Source organism: Cupressus sempervirens, chromosome 9 (genome assembly GCF_028749045.1).
Source record: "Cupressus sempervirens isolate cs-2001-9-10 chromosome 9, ASM2874904v1, whole genome shotgun sequence".
Lineage (NCBI taxonomy): Eukaryota > Viridiplantae > Streptophyta > Pinopsida > Cupressales > Cupressaceae > Cupressus > Cupressus sempervirens.
The window spans coordinates 122,020,815-122,039,084 of NC_143126.1; the positions used below are offsets into that span (position 1 = coordinate 122,020,815).

General features: G+C 32.5%; 1 protein-coding gene across 4 annotated transcripts in view; it reads right to left on the reverse strand.

Moving 5' to 3' along the window:
• ECA3 (endoplasmic reticulum-type calcium-transporting ATPase 3) overlaps positions 1-18,270 on the reverse strand; it is a 344,449-nt gene that overhangs the window by 64,172 nt on the left and 262,007 nt on the right. For all 4 annotated transcript variants that reach the window (XR_016355913.1, XR_016355911.1, XR_016355912.1 and 1 more), the window contains exons 25-27: positions 6,300-6,350; positions 6,019-6,150; positions 2,380-2,481 (exon numbers count right to left, since the gene is read on the reverse strand). Coding sequence is in view for 1 of the 4 variants with exons in the window: in XM_089799217.1 (XP_089655343.1) it covers positions 2,380-2,481; positions 6,019-6,150; positions 6,300-6,350 (285 nt within the window). In the remaining 3 variants the exon portion in view is untranslated. The remainder of the gene's footprint in view (positions 1-2,379; positions 2,482-6,018; positions 6,151-6,299; positions 6,351-18,270) is intronic.

Genomic DNA, 18,270 nt, shown 5'->3' on the forward strand with positions numbered 1-18,270 from the left:
CAAGAAATCGCCTGTGGCCGGAAAAGTATGGAGTTGTAAATTTTTACAAAATTACTTGTTTTTTTTACTTTCTTTTTGACCTATTCTCTTTGTTATAACCCTAAAGGGCCTTCTATTTGTTAAGCATGAGTAGAAGAGAGGAAAAGTGAGAGAGAAGAAGAGGCTTGAGCTGGAGCCTTGTTTTTATATTTTGTTTACACTGTATAGATATTGATAGTGATACTGAATCACTGATAGACATACGTTTCAAACTTTCATGTATCTTCATCTTAGATTTATACATACATTTATGATTTGATGTCTTATAGATCTTCAATGATTTCATCTTACATACATTCTATGATTTGAATCATTATGATCATTTGATTTTTATTTACTTCAGCTAGCCTACAATTTACATTTTAGTACATAATGATAACATAGTTACATATGTGATGGATTTTATGTTTCATGTTTATGTATGTTAAGTTTTAACTTCTATTTGATGATGTTATAGTGTGTTTAAGTTATATTCAATAAAGGGTGCATGAAATAAGTCTTAAATTGTTAAAATCTCTACATTTAAAGGGTTTTTCAAATTTGCCGATTCATCCCCGATTCACTGGCGATTCATCCCCGACTCACGATTCGATTCGGCCGTGCTGATTCCGATTCTCGGTTGGCACTGTAGGTAGCATGTCACGAATTTTATGTTTTCTTTGTGTCTGCAAATTCCAATTGGAGTTTAGTGTTGTTGCAGTTTTGCAAGTGCAATACCCTCCCTATTCTGTATTCATAGTTTCAGTGGTTCACAGCCACCCTAGTTATCGTAGGATATATCAGTTTACATATTTCATTGTGTGTACATTGTGAAGTCTTCATCAGAAGATCAAATCTGATGTAATTTGAGATCTACTTTATACAAAACTTGTGATTTGTTCTGGTTTCTGGGTTGTAAAGCATTAGTCATTGCTGTTAATAATTCTGGCAACTGCAATATCCATTTGTGCAAGCAGAATGTCACAATTGGGACTGTATGGGTGTGGAGTGTTAGTGTGTAGGGTGAGCACCGCATAAGGAAGTATGTAGCAGAGAGATCGTATGGAGGTGAAGACCTACAACACCATCAACTTGGTTAGATGTGTATGGGTTACTTGGATACTGCAAGGTCATCACCATAAGTGGGTGCCAGTTGTGGGTAGTCAAAGGTGTACAGGTGATAGTGCATCGTTGTACAAGCAATATGACCACCATACGACATAGTCATATCACTACAATGGGGAGGTGTCGCCCATGGGTCGTATGACTTATTAGCATTGTATGAGGGTAAGAGAGGGGTGTCATAGTGATCGAGTGCGCAGAGGAGGGCATTCAGACAGTTTCAGATGGAAGTCTCACCTACGGGATATTACAGTATGGGGCACAAAAGAGTTTGACATATTTTTTAAAAACATAATTTATAAATTTGCAGCATTAAAACTGAAAATATCATGACATTGAACTTTTAAAACAAGAACATAGTTAAAGTTTAACATTAAATTTGAACATAAATATATCAAAGAGTTTATACTACATATTTGATGTTATATATTGGAATTTAGAATTTTCTATTTTTTTTCGTTTTCATATGGAAACTTAATGAAATTTAGTATTTATTTTTAAAAATGAAAAATTAATTTTATTATTTGTTCGATTATTGTCTAGTATATGTCACAGAACCTTCATTAACATTTGCAGGTTCCTTGAATTGTCCATTTAAAGTGAGATGGATCCTTCTGCACACAATTCAAAAAATTGCTTGTGTGATTTGGTAAGTTTATACTGTTTGTAGTCTCCCCAACATTAGTTTTTATTTATGTTTATAATGTCACAAGCCTCTTGGAGATATTCTCCATGTTGAATTCTTAGACAAAATTGGAACTCCCTGCTTTAGTTAGTAAGAGTGAGGAGATGTGGGAGACCATACTTAATACAATATAATGTTAGACTACACTTTGTACACATATACATTAAATATAGTATTCTTTGACATAATGTGTTATATACAATTCTTTCAAACTCCATGCATTCATTCTTCTAGAAAGTTACGCACAGCTAACAAGTTTATACAGATCTGGCTAGGTAAAGGCACACCTGAAGCTGATTTGTTAATTTTTCTTAAGTTATAAATCGGAGATTTATGTTTGTGCTTATCTTCAAGATATCTCATTTGCATCTTCAAATGCCATTTTAGAATTTGCAACTCATGGGTTATGTTGAACTTATACAGCAGCAAAAACTTGAGGAAAGAAAATGATACATCTAGAATTAAATATTAATTTCACTTAATTCAAATTAATGAAGTCATATAGATTCATCTGCAAATAAATAAAATCCTTAAAACATTTAATAAGATCGTACCTTCCGTGGTCTCACCAACATTACTTTTCGATCCTGTTTATTGAATCCAATGGCTGTTGCAGGCAAGCCATCAGTTACCAAGTTCACCCAAAGTAGTTGCACCTAATAAAGTAAAGATAAGTCAATAAAAATGGCTACATTTAGACAAGATTACAAAATCCAGGGTCCAATCAGCCTGGCACTTCTCCATTAAAACTGAATGTACTCTCCAAGTCCCATCAACCTAACTCTAGTCGTCCAATGACATTAGAATAATTTTATAGACAGAACTATGTCCAAATTGAACCTTTTTTTACATCATACATTCCATTCAGACTACATAGCCAATATTGCAAACAAAATTTAAAAGAATGAAATGTTACATCAATAAATTGTGGAATTTGAGAACAAAGGTCAAAGTAATTCAACACTAGTAGGGAAACCACTTAATCAAAGAGCACTTTCCATTTCTATGTCCATTGAGAGAGCTAATAAAATTGGCCCCTCAGCATCCAGAAAATTGTAAATATTACCAACAAATGTGAAAATACAAAAACACTTTGATAAAAGCTGTATAAACAAACAAAAAAAATGATCTAAACATTAATAGAAACTAAATGGCAATTTCGTATCTAATGTCATTCAGTTGTCATAAAGATCTCTTTTCTTCATTTCGCAACCTATGTTAAGTTAATCTAAGTGAATCAAACAAAAAGAATTCTTTTAAATGACAGTAGTATTACAGTATTACTAAACCAGAATCAAAACTTGTTTTTACTTACATTGTGGAGTATCTCGGCAACTTATTGATTCTTTTGACACTAATGCTATTTTGAGAGTATGATCTTGGCTTTGTTGATCAAACCTTGGAAGAACCTACTGAATATACTGATAAAATTTCTGTTGTCATAAGTGTTATTAATAGAATATAGACTGTTTTTTGGCATGCTAGATATATAATATGCATTTCCAAGGGTTTTTCTTTTATGTTATGTCATGATGGCTCGGAAATAAATTGTAATATTATATACATGTATAGAAAAGGAGCTTAACTGTTAAGATTGCAAGGCTGACTGTCCCATAGACTATTAAATGGTTAGCCTCACAGACATTAAAAGTTCTTATTCTTCAGTTCTATTAGACCTATTACATAGTTTTCCAATTCTGTGATTATTTTGAAACCTTCATCAATAGATTTAGATAATGAGAGAGTAAAAGTTGTTGCAAATTGCATCTAGTTAAGAGCCTATGATTGCAGCTTCTAAACTATTCCAAATGAATTTTGACACATTGCCAGCTGTACTGCATCCTAGTCTCTTCCTACATGCAGCACTTTCTTTCATCTGATGAAGGATCCATTTATTGGTCAAAACCAAGGTTATCCCAAGTTTCCAGGATGGGGACATCAGGGGACAGGGGGATGAGTTTTCACAGAAACGGGTTTTTTTTTTTAATGCCAATTTTTTAGAAGGCAAGGATACAGCTATACAGAGAAAATGGATGATTAAAATATGTAGGGAAACTTAAAATATGAAAACATGGATAAAGCATGCACTCCTAAATTATAGAAACTTAAAATATAAGAATTAATAAAATTCTTATGCCAAATTTGTGTTATTTCCTGAGTCAAAGTCAAATTGCCTCTAGAATTCAAAGTCTCCCAGGCATCCTCACCCCATAGGAGGACAGCTAAAAAGAAGACCGTGGATAAGTTCTTAGATAATGTAAGTGAAAAACTATTAGCAGGTAGCATTAAAGAATCTCCCCAAAATTGCTAAAGAGAATTATAATATTTTATATTTCCTATTATATGCCATGTTACTAATATTTGGGATATTCAAGCCTCATAAAAAACAATATCATATTTGTCCTTTTCATCAAAAAATATTTCTGTATGCATGTATGAGTTTTGTGTGCAGATAAGGCTAGTGCATATTCATGTGTGTTTGTGTGTGTGTCAATGTATGTCAGTATCCATCTCTACAGTTGTGCTTGTGTTTGTACTCTAGTTTTCTAAATCATCAGATAATCTGCTAGTTTATCTTTTCTCATATTCAACATGTGTAAAATGAATCTAGGTGTCAATGCTAAATAGTTCCTTGGGTATATAATAGCTGAGTTGCAGGTCACAATAATATGGTATATATGGCTACAAGAAGATGAATATCCAAGCCAGAACACATGCAACTATATGTTAGTGTATGTCAATGTGTTTATCTATTCCTATTTCTGTGTTTGTCTCTGTCTGGGTGACATGCTGTGTTCAGATGTGTGACCATGCATCCATTCATGGATCTCAATCTGTGTCAGCACGTGCACATTAAGAATCATAAACTATAAAGCAAGGTTGCACGGGTACGTGGGTACGGGAACGAGAACGGGTACGGGAACAGGTACAGGGACGCATATTTTTCAAAATAGGGGACGGGGGTACGTGTGTATGCCTAATTTTTTTCTATATAATTAATATTTTATAGAAAATATAAAAACCAAAATATATGTCATGAGTCATGACATTGAGCATTCAAAACAAGAAATTTGAAAATATGAGCCATAAGTCAAATTTTATATATATATGCTATTGCTGAATGTTTTATGTTTAAAGTATTTTTCATAATAGGGGACGGAGGTACTTGGGTATGTCAAACTTATTTAAAAATTATACTTTTATATTTATAAAAAATCTGAAATTATGAGTCATGACAATGGTTTTTCAAAACAAGAACAGTGATAAAGTTTGCAAATGTAATGTATCTTTTCAGTTTCAGATTTGCTATATATTTGAATTTTGAAATAATAATACATGATAAATGCTTAGACGCATAACAAAGAAGGCAGACTTTAAACATGAACAAGAAGATCCTAAATCATATGACAGTGATATATTGCAACTGATAAACTTATGACTTGAACAGTGATAAAGTTTACTGTTAATGAGTATCAAAGTTTCAAACTGATTTGGTATTGAATTAAGTTTGATAAACAAGCTAATACAAAAATAAAAAAACCCAAAAAAAAATCAGAATCTTAATCAAGGTCCTTAGCTATGATGCTCTCCACCGAGTACCCAGTATGTGGGATACGTATACCCGGTACTTGGGTACGTGGGTATGAGTACCAGGGGTGTGGGTACGAGTACCCATGCAACCTTGCTATAAAGAGATCAGTTGCTGTGGAAATAATGAACTTTCAAGTGCTCACATAATACTCTATAAGTTTATAGTAAAGCTGTATGTTTTTTGTAATTATTCTAACACACTCATATTGATAGCAAGAGGTTTACTCAGCGATAAGTTCTTAAAGTAAATAATAGTATATAGATTTGTGATTTATTTAAAAACCATCAGCAGCTGCAAATTCTTTCACCAATCAAGAAAAGGTAGGATGCAGAAATCTTGTATACCTTCTCCAGCAAAAAGGAAAATAATACTCTGGATCTCAATTTTTAGTTCCATTCCCTTATAGGTCAACAATTGAAACTCAAAATAACATCTCAAACATAAACAGAATTAAACATGGAAAATACGATTCTAGTTCCATTTCCCTGTTGCAATGAACATGAATGTTCTCTCAAAAATTCAAAATGGCAATTTTGCTGCATGAAATTATAGTCATGACTTTGTTTCAACAGATCAGTCAATAAGTAAAAGCAGAACATACAGGCACAAGAGTCTCCGGCATTCCAAGAACAGCAGCCACAAATATGCACACTACTTCCCCAATGTTTGAAGAGATCATATACCGGATGAACTGTTTTGTATTATTGTATATGGCTCGCCCCTCTGCAACAGCCTGCTCTCAAAAAATTATAGTGAAGAAGCAATTTACGGGAACTGGTTAACAATGCTCTTTAAATTAGTACAAAATTAAGCGATCTCAAAAAAGACTCTTTAATAATTCAAAAGATCTTATCACCACAAAAGGAAACACTTTTTACTTACCGCAACAATTGAGGCAAAGTTATCATCAGTCAACACCATATCAGAAGCACTCTGATCAGATTGCAACAAAATAAAAACAACATAATATAAGATTACCCCAATAAACATATGTGAAGATGACTTTTCATTCATAAGAACTTCATTGGATCTTTAACAAGACAGAAATTAACTTCTTAACTATCAACATTGATTACAACTAGATTATACAACAACTAAAAAATGTCCAAGGGAACAACTGCACAATCAAGCAAGATCTGATGCTATGTATTAAACAAACTGCACAAGATCTACACAGAATTGGAAGTATATAGGTTAGAAATTATTGGGGATTTCATATTTAACAAGTTTATTAATCAGGATCAGGTATGGGCGTGTGAACATATTATGCTGGAACGACAAAAAAAATGCCACATATGCTCTAACGATGATACAAAAACATCTAAAAATCATTAATATATTACATATTTGCAGCTCAAAACAAGAAATGGGTCCAAATAACTGCATATTGTGCATAAATTAAACATAACTTCCATAAATATTATTAGTTTGAAACAAAGTTGCCAAAACAGGAATGGGAATGGGTATAGGTACGCGGGTATGAAACACTGGTAAGGCAGAATTTTTTTTGGATGGTTTCATATATGTGTGTATCATGTCCCCATTTAGGATAGAATTTTAATAACAATTAAATAAATAATGATCATAAAATCATATTATAATTAATATTATAAAATACAAATAAGTAATAATTAAATATATATAATGTATTATAAAAATATAATTAGTATAAAATTTAAAATAGTAAAATTATAATGAATGAATAAATTAATTAATTAAATAAAATACAAGAGAGAATATGGTGAAGTATGTTACCTTTCTAATAGGATTTAATAATATATAATAATTAACACAAAATAAATAAGTAAATAAATAATATAACATATAATAATATTATTCACTAGATCTAATGAAAAGTCAAGAGATATGTAATAAAGAGATGTGACTCCTTCAAATTAAGATATAAAAGAGAGGAGAGTTTGTTTTAAAGAAGGAAAAAAAGAGGAGAAGATAGGAGTTAAAGAAGGATTATTGGAAGAGGAAAGGAATGAGAAGAAAACAAGAAAGTGACTTTTTCAAATGTTTGCAAAGACAAAAAGATGTGACTCTTGGAAAGGGTTGTAACTGTCATTGGTAGTGACTCTTCCAAAAGATTATAATAATGAAGTTTGTAACTTCTCGAAAGGATTGTCGTGACTTTTCAGAAGGATTGCAATTATGAAGGATTATGACTTTCTAGAAGAACATAGATGACAAATGAAACAAGATTTATAAATTACCATTGAATAAGAAACAAACAAGGAAAACTTATGATTATGGAATAAAAGATAATTTAGATTGAAGAATCATTCCAAAATAGAATAAGATGTAATGGTCTCAATTCATATCAATAAAATGTGATCCCATTCAAAGGAACTTGTTGAAGTGCAAAGCATCGTTGCAAATGTATTTCACTGCTAAAGATAAAGAATGTTTCAATCAGAGAAATGTTATTGTTCTCTGGGTCTTGCTTTGTATTTATTGATTTCGATATTTGCAAGAATGAATTGATTTGATATAAATAATCTATGATAGGGTATGTGGGTGAATGGTCATAACATGGATTAGTTAACAATAACAATTGCTGATGCAGATTGATTAACATTACACCAATTCATTATTGTGTATAACTCGCACATAATACTTGCATGAATGATAATGCCAAATAAGGATCGATATTTCCAGTCAAACCTGTAATCATATGAGATAAACAATGGTTGACATCTACAGCCATGCTGATAACCATATGAACATGTGAACTTTTATCAATGAAATATATATATATATATATATATATATATATATATATATGTATGTGTGCATCAGTTGTATCCAGAAAACAATATCAGAATAGCATCGAACTTATGTAATGACAATATGTATATCTACATATCAATATGTAAGTCATATTGATACGCATGCAGTTCAGATTTATTATTTATACTGTTTGACCGAAGGTACTTATTTTAACAGAACTGTAGGGAATTTGATATGAAAATCATGTAGACCATAAGGATTACCTTAATATATATATATATGAGTGCATCAGTTGTATCCAGAAAACAATATCAGAATAGCATTGAACTTATGTAATGACAATATGTATATATACATATCAATATGTAAGTCATATTGATATGCATGCAGTTCAGATTTATCATTTATAGTGTTTGACCGAAGCTACATACTTTAACAGAACTGTAGGGAATTTGATAGGAAAATCATGTAGACCATAAGGATTACCTTACAAGGAAAAAAAATAATAATAATCGAGGGTCATTCTGCTGAACACATGGAATCCTCCCATAGGGTTATGAAGGCCAACTTGAATAACAGTTTCAGTCAAGACGAAAGAATAACTGAGGATCTTTCTCCAGTACACAAGGGATCCTCCCAACGGGTTACGAAGCCTGATTTCAAATAGCCCTTAAAGACTATGTAGAAATAAGTGAATATCTAACTATTAATTATCATAATTGAATTTAATAATCTTTAGAAAGAAAAAAATTGTAGGTTAATCTCATTGAAAAACAACTTAAGGAGGAGGATATTACAGTTTATAAAACTAAAAACTGGAATTAAGTTTAGTATGTCATACCAATACATATGCTAAACAGAACCATTACAAATTTCAAATTTTGAAACATATCATTTTAATTAAAATTCAAGTTTCTGTATTAAAAAGATAATGCCAGAATCTCATAATAGATAAGTTCAGAGTTCGCTAATCAACAAGCTAGGTCTTAAAAATATCTAAAAGATCAAACTAGAATCACTAAACATTTTAACATTTGAAAACACAAATCCCAGATGTGTACCCACAGGAGATTCATTTCAGAATCTGATTTCAGTAGGTTTCATACCTAGAATCGACTGGAGAAGTCACATGATTCATCAACTTAGGTTTCAAATCATTATATTAATCTTGTGTCGAACTCAAATGTGATAAAACAATTTTCATTGTTCAACATTCAAATAAAATCTAAATTGTCGATTCTGGCATGGTTGTCAGTATGAGATTTGGAACCCTGTATGTCAGTATGACAACTTTTTAAAAAGAATAAAAATACTCTCAAGTCTAAAAATGTCAGTACAGAAAAAAAAAATTCAACTTCCAATCATCAATTAATATTCATATTCTTCTTCATCAAAAGCATCATACACAATCTTTGACAAACTCCACGAGTCCATACAGAGAATCACCTAGTACATTCAAACAAGGACTTTATGCAAATTTAGAAGTACTACATATTTTATTTCATATGCATGCACTTATTTTCATATTTTTCCTTGGTACAACCCCTGGGAACTTCCTGTTGTGACCTTGGGTCCCTCGTATCTTTGTTTCTGTATCACAGCAGTTGTGTTTTAATATTTGTGGTCCTAGCTATACCTAAGAGATATCAACTCGGCCTCCAACTTCAAGATAGAATTTGGCTTTGTGTTTGAGCTATTGAAGTCTCATTGATGACCTCTTAGTCTTCTTCTCCACTCCTTTTGCTCAACAAACCTTAAAGATCATTTGAAATCTTGTGTTAACCACATTGTGCTCACTTCGCACAATTATTCAGAGTCTGAAAGCATGAATTTCTTATGTTTGACCCAATCTCTTTTAGGGAAACAATGTCAAAATTTTATTCTTTCTAATAAAACTAATAATTAAAATAATGAATAGATAGAAGACTAAAATATATTTTTATTCACAAATTAAGTTATCACAAAACTAGTCTAAGATGATAATGAAGAGCACACGATTATACTGAGAGGGGGGGTGGAGGGATGGGGGAGAATCAGTATAATCAAAAATTTGTCAAATTAAAACTTTTATTCAAACAATAACTTCAATTACTGAAATAAGCAATTGTCCACATGAACACAATAACACAAGATTTACATGGAATCCCAATGTGGGAGAAAACCATGTCAAAATAATTGCTTTCTTATATAAATTGTTCTTTTACAATGTTTAGTAGGCTCCAACCTACAAGTGGTTCCGACCCTTATGTTTATGAGCACCGACTCACTGGAATGCCCAACTCCCACACTTCGTAGTCTCTAACCTATTAGAAGCACCAACCCCCACTGCTGTGTTCATGAGCACCAACCCACTGCATGCAACTGATTCTCCAATCTATCAATGTTGCTATCTTTGACTGATGATGGACGATTTAAAACACTCCTTTATTTGTTCCTTCATATTTCTCCATTCTAATTTGATCTGCAAACTCCTCGTTGCCAGCATATATATTTCCTCAACTTTTATCTATTCATATACCATTTGCATTCACACTTTTATATAAAGATATATAAATCAGATTGGAAATCTGAATTTATATATTCTTTTACACATTTTTACACTTCCTTGTTCTCAATTGCCGCTGACTCACCTTAATCTTTCTTTATTGTTTCTTTCTCTCACACTATTTACCAATTACATTCAAGTATATATTTATACTCTCTAATGATCATGTCTCTTAATGAAAAGACAAATCAAATACATTTGCACCTCTTGTTTAATTAATAACATTCAAACATACATAATTACTTGTCTTCCATTGCTTGGCAGATTTTGTCAAAGCCAAATTTATATTATAAACTTAGATTATAGCTGGCCGTAATATGTTTAACAAACCTCCCATATGCTTCATTTATTGTTTTTATTAAAAAAAATTACTTTTCTTGTGACGGCATCGTCATATTTACAAAACTCTTGATGGCACTAGTGAGTCCTTAAATATATATCGCTGCTTATATCTATATAGATTTTTGCGTCCTCCATTATACCTACTTGTTGTCACTGCTAGACACACAAGTCTTTTTCACATATGTTGATCATCACAAACCGTCATATCTATTAAGTCGATACACATATCTCTGTCATCTTCCACATTGCTTTTAATAATTACTGCTACTCAAACATCTCTCATTGCCTCATTGTATTTGTTCAGAATATGTTATCGTCATCCACACTAAGCCATTCCTGTTCCTTTTCTTTTATCGAGCAGGTTCATACATTTACTTTGCCTTCCCTTTAGTTGACTCTTTGTGTAGTCAATTATATGGGAATGTTTCTGTTCATCATTTTTAATCTTGCCATCACTTCTCCAACTCAAATTTTCACCAATCACTTTGTAGATGTTGCCACTGTGTATTGTTGCTCTATTTTCCTTATATGTGATGTGGCTCCTCTGCTTGAAATCACACATGCTTGACTTCCATCGAACTGCAAGCATTGAATTATGCTGTATAATACCGATATAGAGGATTGTCCATGTTGTCGGGTGACATGGCATATATAACTGTTTACGTGTAGTCGCTGCTTCTATCATGATCTTGGTATGAAGAAAATGTTATTGCTTTGCTGCTTAAGTTTATTTCTTTATTTTATCAGACCTTGATATATTGTTGCTGCAGGCTCTTTTACTTTTTAATAATATCAGACCTTTACCAATATATGAAGTTGTATACACATATTTATATGGTCAGTGTTCATTCAAGTCTCATCTCTCATTAACAGCATGTATATTTGTCATCTTCATATTTTCTTCTATTGAATCCGACATATGCCTTTCTTAGAAACAGGTGGCTTCACAAAATTAGATCAGGCATCTTCATTTTTCATTCTTAAAATATCTGATGTGCAAGTGATGGGGTATTACCTGTGTTCATTCTATCTTCTCACTGGAATCACATCTTTGTTCAAATATTAATAATTATTCTATAGGTGCTGCCTCTATTGTATATACTCTGTTTATTGTTCTGACATATATATATATATATATATATATATATATATATATATATATATATATATATATATATATATATATATATATAAGATTTAACAAATCTGAATATATGTTCTTTAATTGCCACTGTGATTATTCACTCACATACTCCACTTCATCTTATTGTTTTTCTTTATACACTTCTTTGGTCTGCTCTAATTTGAACTAACTGTTTTTAATTCTGTTCATTGACATGAAATCCTTTGACATCAATCAGAAATATTCCATCAGAGAATTCAAGGATCAGACTTCTCTTTCAAAAAATTATTTGAGTCTCAACCGATCTTGTCCTTCAGGTACATGGACCAGAGATGTGAGGCTCTTTATCTTCATGAGGTTATTCGCTTGAGGGACAACTCTTTTAAGTGCCCCTTGCACCCTTTGTCCGATCAGCTTATCACCTCTTTCTTCATTGGAACAGTATGTGGTGCCAAAAGGCACTTGCCCTCGCCTTCTCAGCCCAAGTCAGTGAGGCCCCAAAGATCCTTTTTGATCTAGATCTGTAAAGCTTCTGCAAATTCTGTAATGTCTATCAGATTTATATTATGCCTTACTCTTATACTTTGGAGTATAGTCTTCAATATTCAGACTTGTGTGAATCAATACTAATAATTCTGGAGATAATTTATGTATCTGTGAATTGTCTTGAGGGCAGAGTTGATCAAGGAGCAGACTTCTAATTGTTTGTGTGTCCTTAACCTTCTACCACACCCTACATAAGTATAGAACCAAGGGGCATGTCTTTACAAAGGACAGGTCCCTTCCAAAGTCAAAACTAAACCTTCTCCTAATGATCGGCGACTTTCCAAGAGGAATCATTTCGTTCCAAACTAACAAAAAGGAGATTAGTTAGTTATCTAATAATTACTTCAAGATTGATGCCGATCCCTATTAGGAGGCTAAGATCATATAATAGAGACTTCGGTAACCAAGAATAGATCAGAATGATCTGTCAATCAGATCAGTATATTAAAAAGTTATGGAATTAACACTCCCTCTTAACTTGATAATTATGCTAAGAGATATCATATCTAGCATCATCAATTAAGATGTACAAACAAATATTTATTATTCTCTATATCTATCTGAATCTTCTTAGCATGTGGTATTAATGAACACATGATACGATGTCTATTACTAAACCTGTGATATGACATATCACTAATTCTAGTGATAAAAGTATTGCAATGACTACAATATACAAGATAAATCTGGAGAATAATCAAATTCTTCATTTATCCAAGTTGTGAATCATAGGTATTGGTATTCCTATTTCACAAAGTGATCCTGAGTTTAAGATCTACTAGAACACAAGATAACCTCCGGAGAATAAAATTCTTCCTTTATCCAAATTGTGATTTATAAACATAGCAATGTCCACTTCACAATGTGATCTTGAACTCATCTAGATCTTACAATAGGACTCTATTGTTTAGCACATTATCTAAGAGATTGTCACTTCTAAAAATAATGAATACAAATGGTGGAGCCCATAACAGTCAATAGGCTATTTTATTAATAATTTAAATAATACAAATGAATTACAGTTCAACCATACCAAATCTTTTCCTGAAGTGATCTATCTTCACTCTAAAGAGAGGTTTGGTGACAATATTTGTTGTCTGATCTGCACTGCAAATGTATTATAATTTTACAGTATTCCTGTCTACCATATCTCTTACATAATGGTAAGGAATTTCGATATGCTTAGACTTGTCATGGAAAACTCGATTCACCGAAAGCTTGATGGAACTCTTATTATCACAATGAATAATCGTAGGATTCATGGCTTGACCAAATAATCCCACAAGTAACTTTCTAAGCCAAACTGCTTCCGAAGAGGCCATCATTGCTGCAATGTATTCGGCTTCTATGGAACTTTGTGTTACTGAAGACTGTTTTTTGCATATCCAAGATATCATTGTTGATCCTAAACTGAAACATCCTGTAGTACTTTTTATGTCTTTAACACTTCCACCCTAATTTGAGTCAATGAATTCATGTAGATCCAAGTCAACTTTATCAAATTGGGGCCCAAGGTTAAGGGTGCCTTGTAAGTATCTCATAATGTGTTTGAGTGCAACTAGGTGAATCTCCTTTGGCTCACACATAAGCTGATTTAAGGCATTAACAACATAACATATATCAGATCTTGTATTTACCAAATACATAAGGGACCCAATCAACTGTCTATAGAGAGTAGAATTTATGGAAGGTGATTCTATTCCTGCTTCTTTAAGTTTATGTAGATTAATCTCCATTGGAGAAGGCATAGACTTGCAATTTCACATTCCAAATCTCTTCAAAATATCTAATGTATACTTCCCTTGATTAAGTATAATGTTGTCAAAATTCTGTCGTACTTCCAATCCTAGGAAGTAATGAAGGAGTCCCAAGTGTTTTATCTCGAATTCTCTAATTAGATCTTTCTTGCATTGATCTATGAGATGATCATCACCTATTATTAGTAAATCATCAACATACAGTATCAAAATTGCCATATCATCTTTACCCTTTTATAATATAAATTTGGATCGACTGCATTTTTAGTCCTTGGAGAATCCTAAGCTGGTGAGATACTTATCAATTCTTTCATACCAAGCACTTGTAGCCTGTTTAAGCCTAGAGAGAGCTTTCTTGAGCTTGCAAACAAAAACATTAGGATCATGAGTTTCAAATCCTTTAGGTTGCTCCAAATATACCTCTTCTGTAATCTTTCCATCCAAGAATATTGTTTTTACATCCATCTAATGTACTTTCCATCCCTTTGATGCTACAATAGCTAGGACTACTCTTACACAGGTGTATTTGGCAACAGGAGCAAAGGTTTCTTCATAATCAATCCATTTTTCTGAGAGAATCCATTGGCTACAAATCTAGATTTATATTTTTCAATGCTACCGTCAATAGCATGCTTTATTTTAAATATCCACTTGGAAGAAACAACAAATTTTCCTTCAGGTCTCTGAACAATTTCCCACACATCATTCTTCATAATAGATTGGTATTGTTCTATCATAGCTTCTTTCCAAGTTGTATGTTTAATAGCATCTGAAATATTGGTTAGTTCTGATTTAGACAAATCATTCATGTTTGCTATATAACTAGAAAATCTTTTGGGTCTTTTGCTTTCTTTGACTGTTCCAATGGTGCAACGAAGTCTTGTGCTTCCTCTATTGTTTTAGTGGCCCAAAGTGGTCTTTTCTTAAAATTTTGAGTTTCTTCAAGCTTAAGGTTTTGAATTTTATCTTCAATTTCTTCCATGTTCTCCCTCTAAGACTCAGATTTAGTATTTCTTTCAGAACTAGGTAAAGGAGAGGGTTCTTCAGAACTTAGGGCTCTTTTGAATGCTAAATCTTCTTCAAAAATTACATCCCTACTAAGTTCAATATTTTTCTGACCAGGCATGAAAATCCTATATGCTTTAGATGTTTCACTATACCCTACAAAAATACCTTTCCTCCAGGAGGGTTCTAACTTAGTTCTCTTTTCTTTTGGAACATGGATATATACAAGGTATCCACCAATCCTAAGATGACTTATATTGGGTTTAACCTTAGTAAAAACTTCTTCAGGAGTTTCATCTCTAAGGTAGGAGTGAGGAAATTTGTTTTCAATATAGACAACAGTACAAGAGGCTTCTGCCCAAAGATAATACTCTAGATTTTGATTAGATATCATAGCTCTAGCAGCTTCTATAATTGTTCTATTCTTCATTTTCACTACCCTATTTTGTTGTTGGTTATAAGGAATGGTATACTCCCTCTTAATTCATGTTTCTTTACAAAACTTTTTAAAAATATCTGAGGTGTATTCCCCTCCATTATGAGTTCTAAAAGTTTTAATTTTATGTCCTAATAAGTTTTTAGTTAAGGTTTTAAATTCTTTAGATCTCTTTAGGATTTCTTCTAATTCTTTGCATTTTGAGAGATAAATCCAAGTTTTCCTAGAGAAGTCATCTATAAAAAGTATATAGTACCAAAATCCTCCAAGAGAAGGAACAAACATAGGTCCACACAAATCTGAGTGGATTAAATCCAAAACATTGTTAGTTTATCTAGTGCTATCATGAAATGGACTTTTGGTGTTCTTACCTAGAGCACATCCTTTGCATATGCTTGGGTGATTTTATTTAGTTTAGGTAAACCAGTAACCATCTTCTCCATAGTTGATAAAGTTTTGAAATTTAGATGTCCTAACCTTCTGTGTCATATTTCATTTATATCTGCAGCTTCATGAATTAAGAGGCTTGAATAGGTCAACTAGGTTCTTAATTTAATTCATACAAATAATCTTTTCTTTTACCAATAAATTTTGCTTTCTTAAATAAGGAGTTCTTAGCCTAGGTCATTACTTTACCGTCCATGAATGCAACATTATGTCCATCATCTTCAAGTGTTGTAACTGAGATTAGATTCCTTTTTATTCTTGGTACATAGAGTACTCCTTTGAGATGAAGAGAATTTCTCGACTTAAGTTTCAAGGTACAATTTCCAACCTTTGACAGAATGTGTCGAATTATCACCGATGGTGACTTTGCCATTAAACTTTTTTGATATAGAGTGTAGTGCTTCTTTGTATCCTGTAATATGTCTAGATGATCCACTATCAATCACCCATGCTTTATTTGAGACTTCATTTGATAGTGACGAAGGGATCATAGTTATCTTCTTCCCTAGTTATGTTTGTACAGTTCAGTTGCTGTTTAAAATTCCCATCTGAAGCATTTTATTTTGGATAGATCTTTCTGAGGTTTGTCATTCTTTTAATTACCCTTTTTCTTCTTGAAGTGCTTCTATTTGCCTTTATACGGATTTGTATTAAGAACATGAAGTTCATCTTCCATTTTCAATTTTCCTCCTTTCTTTAGTTTTTTGGAATCTTCCTGAAGACAATCTCCCTTAAGTCTATTGAAGTCAAGAAGATTATCGCTGACACTTACTCCTTGTGTGAATGTTTCCCATGAATCTGGTAATCCATCTATAGCCACTAATGTTATTCTCTGTCATTAATGACTGTTCCTATACTTGCAAGTTCATCTCTTAGGCTAGCAACTCTTAGGAAGTAAGAATTCATTTATTCTACCTTCTTTACTTGTATGTGATTTAGTTGCTTTTTTAGTGCAAGAACTCTAGTTGCATTGTTAACCTCATATCCGTTTAGTAATGCATTCATCATAGCAAATGTTGTTTGATGTTTCATTAGCATGGGTACTATATCATTTTTCACTCCATCTAATATGATTTGAATGGCTTTCCTATTTCCTTTACTCCACATAGTTTTATGAGGTTCAACAGTAGGTTGTCTGGATGCTGAATCAACAAATTGTTTTACATCATTTCCTTCAAGAATCATCATGATTCTGAATTTCCAAGCATCGAAGTGTTATTTCCCATCAAACCTATCTTCGGGTCTGATTGTGCATGCCATTGAAGATAGGAGAGTGCTGCTAGATATACATCAGGTCTGATTATTTAATTTGCAAAGCCTAGGTTTGACTACTAGAGCTCTGATACCATGTAAAGTTTCTGCAAATTCTGTAATGTATATCAGATTTATATTATGCCTTACTCTTATACTTCAAAATATAGTCTTCAATATTCAAACTTGTGTGAATCAATACTTATAATTCTGGATATAATTTATGTATCTGCAAATTGTCTTGAGGGCAGAGTTGATCAAGAAGCAGACTTCTAATTGTTTGTGTGTCCTTAACCTTCCACCACACCCTACATAAGTATAGAACCAAGGGTCATGTCCTTATAAAGGACATGTCCCTTCCAAAGTCAAAACTAATCCTTCTACTAATGATCGGCGACTTTCCAAGAAGAATCATTTAGTTCCAAACTAACAAAAAGAAGATTAGTTAGTTATCTAATAATTACTTCAGGATTGGCGCCAATCCCTATTAGGAGGCTAAGATCATATAATAGAGACTTTGGTAATGAAGAATAGATCATAAAGATCTGTTAATCAGATCAGTATATTATAAAGTTATGGAATTAACAAGATCCACTCCCTGTAGCCATGCAAGGCACCTCTAGAGCCAACATTGTTTGCAGCACCCCACTACCACTACCACTATT